At 43.6% G+C, this 12,614-nt stretch overlaps 1 protein-coding gene across 1 annotated transcript in view; it reads left to right on the forward strand.

Annotated features, from left to right (window-relative positions):
* Window positions 1-1,522: 1,522 nt before the first annotated feature.
* The window catches only part of GPR78 (G protein-coupled receptor 78), a 66,134-nt gene continuing 55,042 nt past the window's right edge, over window positions 1,523-12,614 (forward strand). The window contains exons 1-2 of the mRNA XM_040420577.1: window positions 1,523-2,190; window positions 9,061-9,174. Of these exons, the coding sequence (XP_040276511.1) occupies window positions 1,523-2,190; window positions 9,061-9,174 (782 nt within the window). The remainder of the gene's footprint in view (window positions 2,191-9,060; window positions 9,175-12,614) is intronic.

A 12,614-nucleotide genomic window follows, 5' to 3' on the forward strand; every position in this document is an offset into this window, starting at 1 on the left:
GGCCCGATTGACATCTATGGGATAGTTTCTTGGCATAGATAGACTGCGACAATCATCTGTTGCGAATGGTGGATCCTGTCTTACCTACACACAGAGGTGATATCATTACAGGCAGGATTAGAATGACAGATAAGAAGATAACTGCAGTAAAGTGATCTGTGCAGACCAAGAAGTGGCGACTATTATCAGACCTAGTGACCAGTGCAACAACTGCAGGGTTTTTGGTTTTAGTTTAATATAAAAAGTGACATGGAAAATTAAAAATAACTATCAAAAATTGTTAAAAAATATGTTCAATATAAAAAAAAGTGATTGAAAGAGCAGGTCATTTTCTGATGACACATTCCCTTTAAAGTTGTCCCAAAAATGACATTTATCAACAGTGAGGCTTGAGACCCCCCAACTATGGGGCAGCGGCATATCCTGTGGATAGGTGATAAACGTCCTGTGTCGGGCTCCCCCTTTAAGTTCACAGGAGTGAGAGTCAGTGCCTGTTAGCGTCTTTTCAGCAGATGTCCCTATTTCATACTAAGTCTTACCTACAATGATTATCCAACCCCTTTAAATGTAAAATACATTTCTATAACAATCTATAATCAGTGGAAAAGTAATTATTTACAGATTTAGCTTTTTGAAAGGCTTCATACTGGGGGTTTCCAACTGGTGCCCCTCCATCTGCAAAACTACTGCCCATGACTCAGCATGCTGGGGGTTGTAGTTTTGCAACAGGTTGGAGACCTCTGCTTCACCACCAGAACAAGTGCCCACGGACTGATGGGCGATGCTATGTGATGAACCTTTCAATGCATTTGATCAGCCTCTGCATTAACCCTTTCATGGGCTGCTAATGAACCTGCACACGTTGGCTCTATGAAAAGAAGCATCAGTGGTGGGTAAAATAATGAGGAATCCAATAAATACTTCACAGGAGCTGATTTGCTCCAGGAATCAGGAGGCACCATTACAGGTCCTTAGAGACATTCGCTCTTTGCAGAAGGCATGGTACATCCCCTGTATGCAGTGGGGTGGAGGATGTCAGCCTGTGCTTGTCTCAGGGAGACAGTCAGTAGAACAAGTGATAGTAAGTGAGATGCCTGTGTCAGCTCTCCTGTCCTGCGCATGAGGAGAAGGTGTACCACACTCACATGAGGAGAAGGTGTACCACACTCACATGAGGAGAAGGTGTACCACACTCACCCACAACTGCTTTGCCTGCTTTCTTGCAAAGACCATTGAAGAAGCAGCTGCTTTCCCGGTGCCCTCTGTGGAATGGTAGCCCTCCCTTGGATTTCAGGAGGAGCGGAGACAAGCAGCGGGCAGCACTGGAATGGAACCTGGGGCTTCTTGGCATCTGCAGGGATCCTAGTTTCAGGACATTGGACAGCATCATCAGCATCAGGACCACTCTCACAAGCAATAAAGTCCCCCCTGGGCTCTCCTGCAATGATGGGAAGCATGTAGAACATCCAAGCCTGCCTAATTCAATGCTGTGAACACCAGGCTCATGGATAGATGCTGAGAAATGCCCTTGGCAGAGGTTCTGCTGGCCGGATTACTCCTAGTCGTGTTCATTGTCTCTCTGCTGGCTAATCTGCTGGTGCTGATATGCTTCTTGTACAGCGCTGAGATAAGGAAGCAGGTCTCTGGGATCTTTCTGGTCAACCTGTCGCTCTGCAACCTTCTCCTGACCACCCTTAACATGCCCTCCACTTTCCTGGCCGTCTTAAATCACCAGCAGCCCTTTGGTGACTGCCTCTGCAAAGCTTTGGGCTTTTTGGAAACTTTTTTGACTTCCAACACCATGCTGAGCATGGCAGCTCTCAGCATAGACAAATGGATTGCGGTGGTGTTCCCCTTAAGTTACACCAGCAAGATGAGGTACAAGGATGCGGCGATCATGATGGGGTACACCTGGCTGCACTCCCTCACCTTCCCCCTGGTCTCTCTTCTCCTCTCCTGGTTAGACTACAGTAGCATGTATGCCTCTTGCACCTTGCATGTCCAAGATGCCCAGGGGACAAGACGCTTTGTGGCGTTCACCATCGTGTTCCATGCTGCCAGTTTCATGCTCTCACTCGTTATATTATGTTTCACTTATTTAAAGGTGCTGAAAGTGGCACGGTTCCACTGCAGGAGGATAGACATTATTACCATGCAAACCCTTGTGTTGCTTGTAGACATCCACCCCAGGTAACTCCATCGCTCTCCTCTCTTTACAGCTCTGATGCATGCCACTTGTACAGTAGATGTCTGAGTAACGCAGCCAGCCGTCGGGGGGTTAACGGGTAACAAGATCTGCACATTGTAAAACTAAGCCAGTGTGATAAGCTTGTGTGTTAATGCACCAGGAATGGCTTCACGTCTGCATCGATATCATAGTTTATACCGTGTAGACTGCAGCTAGTGCTGGACACACTGTATCGTCTCCACATACGGAGGTAGCAGAGCTGACATTTCCATGTACTGGCACCGCTTCTGAAACTCTGCAGTCCTGTAAAGAGGTGCTGTAAAAAATGACAAAGTCAGCTCTGCTATGTCTAGATGAATGTTGGCAGAAGTCCGATCTCCCTGGACTTTTTCAGTAGCCAAATCTGAGAAAGGAGCAAGACGGAGTATAACACGAAGGGAGAAAACACTGGGTTATACTGGATGCAGATCAGTGCTAGACAGGCGGCACTAAGCTGTCTAATGCTGTATAGCGGGATATGAGCCCATTTATTACTACTTAATAATAACTGTATTTACTATATTACTATATTATCAGCATACTGTACTATAGATTTATCTCAGTGTGCTGTACCTGGACAGGGGTCTGACCACACTGTGCGTCCACAGTCTTAGCAGAGGAGTAGAGATGAAATTTCCATTGAACTGTTAGGAAGTGAGTTAAGATAATAATTGTTGTACTTGATCAGTATATATCTGTATTAATTAGTTTTAATATGAATAAGGAACTCACTGAAATGACTGTATTTTATAATTAACTCAAAGTTACTTTATACAATTCATTTAAACATATCTATCTATCTATCTATCTATCATCTATCTATCTATCTATCTATCTATCTATCTCATATTTATCTTCTATATATTTATCTATCTATCTATAACATATCTATCTATCTATGACTTCTATCTATCACCTTTCTGTCTCATATCTATCTCATATCTATCTTCTATCTATCTCATATCTATCTTTCTATCTAATACAACCCAAAAATATGTGAGCAGCACAGAAGAATATTGTAGAGGGGTGGGGTTGTGGAGGCGATTCAACTTCCAAAGAACACAAAGAAAATAATTCCATGGCTCATCCCTGGCATATATTTAAAAAAGAATGTATTTAAATCACCAAACTGCAGTTCTATCTATCTATCTATTCATCTATCATCTATCTATCTATCTATCTATCTATCTATCTATCTATCTATCTATCTATCTATCTATCTATCTATCTATCTGTCTATCTCTTTCTATCTATCTCATATCTATCTATCTATCTCATATCTATCTATCTATATTCATCTATCTATCTAACTTGGGAATAAATGGGTCTTTACCCTTTCTTACCACATTTGGAGTGCTGCCTCAATTTTAGTTTTTTGTATCTGTATATGCCTGGGATGAGCCGTGGAATTATTTTCTTTATCTATCTATCTATCTATCTATCTATCTATCTATCTATCTATCTATCTATCTCATATCTATCATATATGTTCACTTTATGTAAGTGTGTAGTACTCTTTCTTACAGTATGATGCTATTCTAGAAATACTAATATATTATTCTAAGTAAGCTTATTGTATTACTGAATGATTGGTTGACTTTGAATCTAGAGTAAAAAAAACAGTCTGGTTTGAGAGATGCACTTATACAAGCAGACAAACAATGCGAGTTTGTGAGCGTTCGCGTGTTTGAGTTCAAGTGTGTGTTTGTATTAAGTGTGTGACTTTAGATTAAGTGACTTGAGATTCAGGGACTTTAGGAGGGGACTACAGTAAGTTAGATTCTTAACACTGCACTATATTGTATTTTTCACTTTTCTTGTGTAATCCCCATTTAGTATGTGTTCCATTTTTGACAACGCAGTCCAGTGCACATCTTGTCTGATGTATGCAGTCCTGGAACAGCCGTTTGAGGGTGTATATCTTTGTGCAAAATGTGCCTGTTTGGAATCGCACATCGAGTATCTAACTGGGCGAATTTCAACAAATTTCAATTTCAAGCGTTGACAATTTAAAAAAGAGTTTGCTGCTTACTTAGCAAGCACTCTATGGGGTAGTTGAGGTGGAAGGTGGGGTGGTAGCGAGGAGGCTCAAGAAAGTGAGGTAGCTAGCTGGACAACAGTTAGAACCTGGGGTAGAGGGAAGAGTGCCAGGGAGGCTAGCCCTGATCTGACACACCCCAACAAGTTTGCCAGGTTTGCAGATGCGGGGGATGTCAGTTCAGGTAGAGCACAGCTGCAGATCGACCATCCATTTGCCAGTCCGGAGAATGTCAGCTCCAGTAAGCAGGGGACCAGGAGAGCAGGGCAGGCCAGACAGGTGCTGGTAGTGGGAGACTCCATTATTAGGGCTACAGATAGGACGATCTGTCACAAAGACCGGGATCGTCAAATGGTGTGTTCGCTTCCTGGCGCTCGAGTTCAACACATAGCTGATCAGGTTGACAGATTACTGGGAGGGGCTGGAGCAGATCCAGCAGTCATAGTCCATATCGGAACCAATGACAAAGATAGAGGTAGGTGGAACATCCTTAAAAATGATTTTAGGGATTTAGGTCACAAGCTTAGAGCAAGGACCTCAAAAGGTAGTGTTTTCCGAAATACTACCTGTACCACGAGCCACACAAGAAAGGCAGAGGAAGATTAGGGAGGTTAACAAGTGGCTCAAGAACTGGTGTAGGAAGAAGGGGTTTGGGTTCCTGGAGAACTGGGCCGACTTATCTGTCGGCTACAGGCTCTATTGTAGGGATGGGCGCACCTCAATGGGGAAGGGACAGCTGTGTTGGGGGAGAAGATGGCTAGAAGTTTGGAAGAGTGTTTAAACTAGGGACTGGGGGGGAAGGGTAATTACATTATAGGATGGGAAGATGATAGCTATGACTGGGCAGTTAATGTACAGGGTTACAGTCTGTTTAGAAAGGATCGCCAAAACCGGAGAGGTCTGCCTTTATGTAAAGTCCTGTCTAAAGCCCACAGTCTGAGAAGATATAAGTGAGGGACATACTCATGTGGACTCACTGTGGGTAGAAATACATGGAGGCAAAACAATAATAAAATACTAATAAGAGTTTATTATAAACCACCTAATATACCAGGGTCCACAGAAAATATACTACTAAACGAGAAAGACGAGGCGGCAAATCATAATGAGGTCGTTATTATGGGGGACTTCAACTACCCAGATATAGACTGGGAAACTAAAACCTGTATATCTCATAAAGGAAACAGGTTCTTGGCAATAATCAAAGACAGTTACCTTTCCCAACTGGTTCAGAACCCAGCTAGAGGGAGGGCCATACAGGACTTAGTATTAACCAATAGACCCCACAGAACAACAGATGTGCAGGTTGGGGGACACCTGGGAAAAAGTGACCATATAGTAATAACCTTCCAATTGTCATTCAAAAGAGTGTTTCTTCAGGGAGAAACAAAAATACCAAACTTCAAAAAACCAAAATTTTGCCAACTAAGAGAGGCCATAGGACTAACTAACTGGGACAAAGTCCTCAAAAATAAAAATACAGCCACAAAATGTGATATTTTTAAAAGCATCCTAAAATCTAATTGTGAGAGGTTCATTTCTTATGGGAATAAAAAGTTTAAGGAACAAGAAAAAAAACAATGTGGATAAGTAGAACTGTAAAGACAGCAATAAATGACAAAAAAAAGCATTTGAATCACTAAAACATGAGGGTAGCGAGGAAGCACTGAAAAACTATAAGGAAAAAATTGAATATGTAAAAAACTAATAAAAGCAGCCAAACTAGAGACCGAGAGATTAATTGCCAAACAGAGTAAAACTAACCCTAAAATGATCTTCAGTTATATAAATGGTAAAAAGTATAAATCTGAAGGTGTCGGCCCTATACAGAGTAATGAGGAGGGAGTTGCAGAGAGCGATGAGGAGAAAGCAAAGCTATTAAATATTTTTTTCTCCACTCTATTCACTGAGTATAAATAAGCTGTCAGATGAATTGCAGAATGTAAAAGTAAATTCCCCATTAAAAGTGCCCTGTCTGACCCAGGAAGAAGTACGGAGGCATCTTAAAAAGATTAAAATAGACAAATCGCCAGGACCAGATGGCATACACCCCTGTATCCCAAGAGAATTAAGTAATGTCATAGCCAGACCCTTATTTCTGATATTTAAGGACTCTATACTGACAGGGAGTGCTCCACAGGATTGTTGCATAGCAAATGTGGTGCCAATATTCAAAAAGGGTCCAAAAACAGAGCCCGGAAACTATAGCCCAGGTAAACTGCTTGAAGGTTTTCTAAGAGATGCTATATTGGAGTACCTCAATGAAAATAAGCAAATAACGCCATATCAGCATGGCTTCATGAGGGATTGGTCATGTCAAACTAATTTAATCAGTTTCTATGAGGAGGTAAGTTCTAGACTTAACAGCAGCGAATCAATGGATGTCGTATTTCTGATCTTCTCCAAAGCATTTGACACTGTACCACATAAAAGGTTAGTATATAAAATGAGAATGCTTGGACTGGGAGAAAACGTCTGTAAGTGGGTAAGTAACTGGCTCAGAGATAGAAAACAGAGGGTGGTTATTAACGGTACACACTCAGATTGGGTCACTGTCACTAGTGGGGTACCTCAGGGGTCAGTATTGGGCCCTATTCTCTTCAATATATTTATTAATGATCTTGTAGAAGGCTTGCATAGTAAAATATAAATTTTTGCAGATGACACTAAACTGTGTAAAGTAATTAACACTGAAGAGGACATAATACTGCTACAGAGGGATCTGGATAGATTGGAGGCTTGGGCAGATAAGTGGCAGATGAGGTTTAACACTGACAAATGTAAAGTTATGCACATGGGAAGAAATAATGCAAGTCACCTGTACATACTAAAAGGTAAAACACTGGGTAACACTGACATGGAAAAGGATCTAGGAATTTTAATAAACAGCAAACTAAGCTGTAAAAACCAGTGTCAGGCAGCTGCTGCCAAGGCTAATAAGATAATGGGTTGCATCAAAAGAGGCATAGATGCCTGTGATGAGAACATAGTCCTACCACTCAGATCACACATGGAGTACTGTGTACAGTTCTGGGCCCCTGTGAACAAGGCAGACATAGCAGAGCAGGAGAGGGTTCAGAGGAGGGCAACTAAAGTAATAACTGGAATGGGGCAACTACAGTACCCTGAAAGATTATCAAAATTAGGGTTATTCACTTTAGAAATAAAAGACGACTGAGGGGAGATCTAATAACTATATATAAATATATCAGGGGTCAGTACAGAGATCTCTCCAGTGGCGTACCTACCATATAGGCAGACCACGCAGCTGCTATGGGGCCCGTGAGGAAGGGGGGGCCCTGCAGTGGAGGAGAGTCCACGCCCCCGTCTATCTTCCTAACTGTCTCCCGTCTGCTAGCCCCGCCTCCTAGCTCCGCCTCCTGCCTTTTAGCTCCGCCCCTGCCTGATTCCTCTGGATTGCCACAACCAGTAATGAAGTAAGTGACGACTTGTAGGTGAGGACAGTGCAGAGGTGTATGTGTGTGGAAGGGGGCAAGGTCACTCAGCTTTCCCAGGCTATTCCTCTGCACATATGTCATTCAGAACAGGAGGGAAGCTGGGTGCTATTATGTAATGTGACTCAGCTTTCCTGATGTCCTGCATGGCACAAGTGCAGAGGCATGAGAAGATATGAGGGGAGGTGGGAGTTGTGTTACTCAGCTTTCTCATGTCTCTCCACATGTGCCATGCAGGAGAGCAGAAAAGCTGGGTGCTATTACATCATGTAATGTCACTCATATTTCCTGCTATCCTGCAAGGCATAAAAGCAGATAATAAGAACATGGAAAGGCAGGGGGGGGGGGAGGGGGTTCACCCAGCTTTCCCAGAGACTCCTGTCTCTGCACATGTGTCTTGCAGGATACATAGCAAGTAATGTCAGTGTCTCCCAGCTGTCCTGCATGACACAGAGGATGGGGGAAGGGGGGCACCCACTTCATCAAACTTTTCTCATGTCTTTTCTCATGTGCATGTGCCATGCTGGACAGCAGGAAAGTTGGGTGGTATTACATCATGTAATGCCCCAGATTTTTGTCAATATATGCTAAACACTGCTGGAACCTACCGGATCCCATTCACTATAATGGGTCTGTTGGGTTCCAGCGTGAGTACTGCTGCACGAGATGGGGCAGGGGAGAAGTTAGGGAGGGTAGTGAGAGGAGCCAGGGCGTATAGTGGGAGGGACTAGGAACGGGCATGGGGGCCCAATCTAAATTCTTGCTATGGGGCCCAATGATTTCTGTGTACGCCCCTGGATCTCTCCCATCATCTATTTATCCCCAGGACTGTGACGAGGGGACATCCTCTGCATCTGGAGGAAAGAAGGTTTGTACACAAACATAGAAAAGGATTCTTTACGGTAAGAGCAGTGAGACTATGGAACTCTCTGCCTGAGGAGGTGGTGATGGTGAGTACAATAAAGGAATTCAAGAGGGGCCTGGATGTATTTCTGGAGTGTAATAATATTACAGGCTATAGCTACTAGAGAGGGGTCATTGATCCAGGGAGTTAGTCTGATTGCCTGATTGGAGTCGGGAAGGAAATTTTTTCCCCCTTAAGTGAGGAAAATTGGCTTCTACCTCACAGTTTTTTTTTTTTGCCTTCCTCTGGATCAACCTTATAAACTATGTTACTATGTTACTATATTACTATGTAACTGTAAATGTCTCCGGGCCATACAGTAACATTGTCACCCTTGTGAGGTGTTGTAGTATTCACTCTTACTATGTGACCCGTATGTCCCCTCTGTAGTTCTTCTGATGTTTCTGGGTAATCATGGCGCACATTTTCCTTGCAGTGTGAAGCAAAGATGTCTAAGTGAGCAAAAGAGGAGAAGACAGCGGGCTACAAAGAAAATCAGTATTTTTATAGGATCTTTTGTGGTGTGCTTTGCTCCCTATGTCATCACAAGGTCAGTATGACTTCTGAGTTTCTGTAATAAGAGGACACTATGTGTGGATGGCACCCATGTTAGAGGTGCATACAAATCCATAACTAAGATGGTGGGTAACCCATACCGACAAGTGTCTAGATTTCAGTCATAGGAGTTGAGATATTTCAGAGAATCGTGTCTTGAATTGTATTATGACCAATATGTCTAGATGGATCCTGTGACTTTCTATTGTACATGATTGGATGACAACTACAGTGGTCATGGTCCAATAAAATTGTCTCTCTCCCCGGCAACATCTCATGTCAATCAACACAAAGTAAAGGATATATCATCAACTTACAAGTAACAAGAGAAGCACCTATTAGAGCGAGGTGGTCATGCCCAAGACAGGAAAGGGACAGACGTTGATGTTTTTGCATTTAAAGGGGTTATCCAACCGCTGTAATGCCCTGGCCCATCATACAGGTCATACTTACCCCGCTTCCTAGGACCTGCATAGCTCCGGCTCCCCGCACGGCCGCCACATCTCCCCGTCACATGGATCAAAGCATTCGGTGACAGGGGGGGGCAGCCAATAGCAGGTCGTGACTAGAACGAGCCTCCATAGCATCGTGGGTGGCGCTAGGGAGACTCTTCCTGTCGCAGCCTGCTATTGGCTGCTTCCCCATCCCCCCGGGAAATTCAGCGGCAGCTGTACGGCCATCAGAAGCGACATGGGTGCCGGGGAGCGGGGTAAGTATAACCAGTATGAGGGGCCTGGGTATTTTGGAGGGCATTATAGGGGTTGTATAACCACTTTTATGAGTATATTTGACAGTGAATATGTCAAGGTCCATGAGGAAATATCTATATCTACCTCACAGTTTGTTTTTTGTCTTCCTCTGGATAATAAGGTGTAAATATGTTTTATAACTGTGTTTTATATCTTTTGATGACATATTTTATATATTTTTTTTATATATATATATATATATATATATATATATGTAAAAATTGTAAAAAACATTTCCAGTCAAAGCTTTGTAGCCCAGCAGTATATGGAAACATCGATGTAACAATTTATGCAAACCTCTATTTCCGTTGATTAGGGTCAACATATTGGACAATGCTGTATATACTCCATGCGGATTTTGCCCTTGGTTGGATACAAATCCAGGACCAATTGTTGCTAACCACTGAACCATAACGCTGCCCAATTACATATATGGCACTGTTACATAGAATTGTATTAAAGTGATTGTCCAGGAGGCTGCTTCATTCCAAAAACAGCGCCACATCTGTCCATGGGCTGAGTCTGGTATTGCAGCTCCACTACAGTGAATGGGGCTGACCTGTGATACCACACACAACCTGTGGACAGCTATGGGCTGTTTTTGTAAGAAAGCAGTCCTCTTTTTCTAGCCCTGGAGAACCCCTTTACATTACCTTGGTCGGATAGTAGAGTTCATTGATTTCTTTATTTTTATTTTTTATAACGCTATTATTAATTGTCTATGCTCCACAGTAGCATTTGTTTTTTTTACTAACCCTTTCTCTGTGAAATGTTGGCTCTTCACACAAAAATCATAAACTTGGAAATAATGCAATGGCGGATGATAGAATGATTTTCTTGCCTTGGGCTAAAATAGTACAAGTACGTGATTGATCTATGAGTTGTGACATTCAGAGTGACCGCGGTCCAGTAGATTTACCCCTCACCATGCTCAGAAACTGTCAGGACCATGAATATAATCTTTATATTATCGAAGACGTTTACCTGATTTGATAACTTCACTGGTTTCCTGTCAGATAAAATTTAAAGGAACAGTAAACACAGAAAATGCTGGAAAAATGTCAAAACTATCCCAGCACTTCCTCCCTTCATCTTTTATTTTACCTTGGTATTACTTGGTCTCAAGTTACAAGTAAAACTGACATATAGAGAGTGAAATCTTCTATGTCCTAGGAGATCAGCCATGTCCTTCCACAACCTCTTCACTGCTCTGTGTCTGGCTGTAAGATAACTGGCTGCAGTCACTGCTCTGTGTCTGGCTGTACGATAACTGGCTGCCGTCACTGCTCTGTGTCTGGCTGTAAGATAACTGGCTGCAGTCACTGCTCTGTATCTGGCTGTAAGATAACTGGCTGCAGTCACTGCTCTGTGTCTGGCTATAAGATAACTGGCTGCAGTCACTGCTCTGTGTCTGGCTGTAAGATAACTGGCTGCAGTCACTGCTCTGTGTCTGGCTGTAAGATAACTGGCTGCAGTCACTGCTCTGTGTCTGGCTGTAAGATAACTGGCTGCAGTCACTGCTCTGTGTCTGGCTGTAAGATAACTGGCTGCAGTCACTGCTCTGTATCTGGCTGTAAGATAACTGGCTGCAGTCACTGCTCTGTGTCTGGCTGTAAGATAACTGGCTGCAGTCACTGCTCTGTGTCTGGCTGTAAGATAACTGGCTGCAGTCACTGCTCTGTATCTGGCTGTAAGATAACTGGCTGCAGTCACTGCTCTGTATCTGGCTGTAAGATAACTGGCTGCCGTCACTGCTCTGTGTCTGGCTGTAAGATAACTGGCTGCAGTCACTGCTCTGTGTCTGGCTGTAAGATAACTGGCTGCAGTCACTGCTCTGTGTCTGGCTGTAAGATAACTGGCTGCAGTCACTTCTCTGTGTCTGGCTGTAAGATAACTGGCTGCAGTCACTGCTCTGTGTCTGGCTGAAACATAACTGGCTGCAGTCACTGCTCTGTATCTGGCTGTAAGATAACTGGCTGCAGTCACTGCTCTGTCTCTGGCTGTAAGATAATTGGCTGCAGTCACTGCTCTGTGTCTGGCTGTAAGATAACTGGCTGCAGTCACTGCTCTGTATCTGGCTGTAAGATAACTGGCTGCAGTCACTGCTCTGTATCTGGCTGTAAGATAACTGGCTGCCGTCACTGCTCTGTGTCTGGCTGTAAGATAACTGGCTGCAGTCACTGCTCTGTGTCTGGCTGTAAGATAACTGGCTGCAGTCACTGCTCTGTGTCTGGCTGTAAGATAACTGGCTGCAGTCACTGCTCTGTGTCTGGCTGTAAGATAACTGGCTGCAGTCACTGCTCTGTGTCTGGCTGTAAGATAACTGGCTGCAGTCACTGCTCTGTGTCTGGCTGTAAGATAACTGGCTGCAGTCACTGCTCTGTCTCTGGCTGTAAGATAATTGGCTGCAGTCACTGCTCTGTGTCTGGCTGTAAGATAACTGGCTGCAGTCACTGCTCTGTATCTGGCTGTAAGATAACTGGCTGCAGTCACTGCTCTGTATCTGGCTGTAAGATAACTGGCTGCCGTCACTGCTCTGTGTCTGGCTGTAAGATAACTGGCTGCAGTCACTGCTCTGTGTCTGGCTGTAAGATAACTGGCTGCAGTCACTGCTCTGTGTCTGGCTGTACGATAACTGGCTGCCGTCACTGCTCTGTGTCTGGCTGTAAGATAACTGGCTGCAGTC

The sequence above is a fragment of the Bufo bufo genome, chromosome 2, assembly GCF_905171765.1.
Source record: "Bufo bufo chromosome 2, aBufBuf1.1, whole genome shotgun sequence".
NCBI lineage: Eukaryota > Metazoa > Chordata > Amphibia > Anura > Bufonidae > Bufo > Bufo bufo.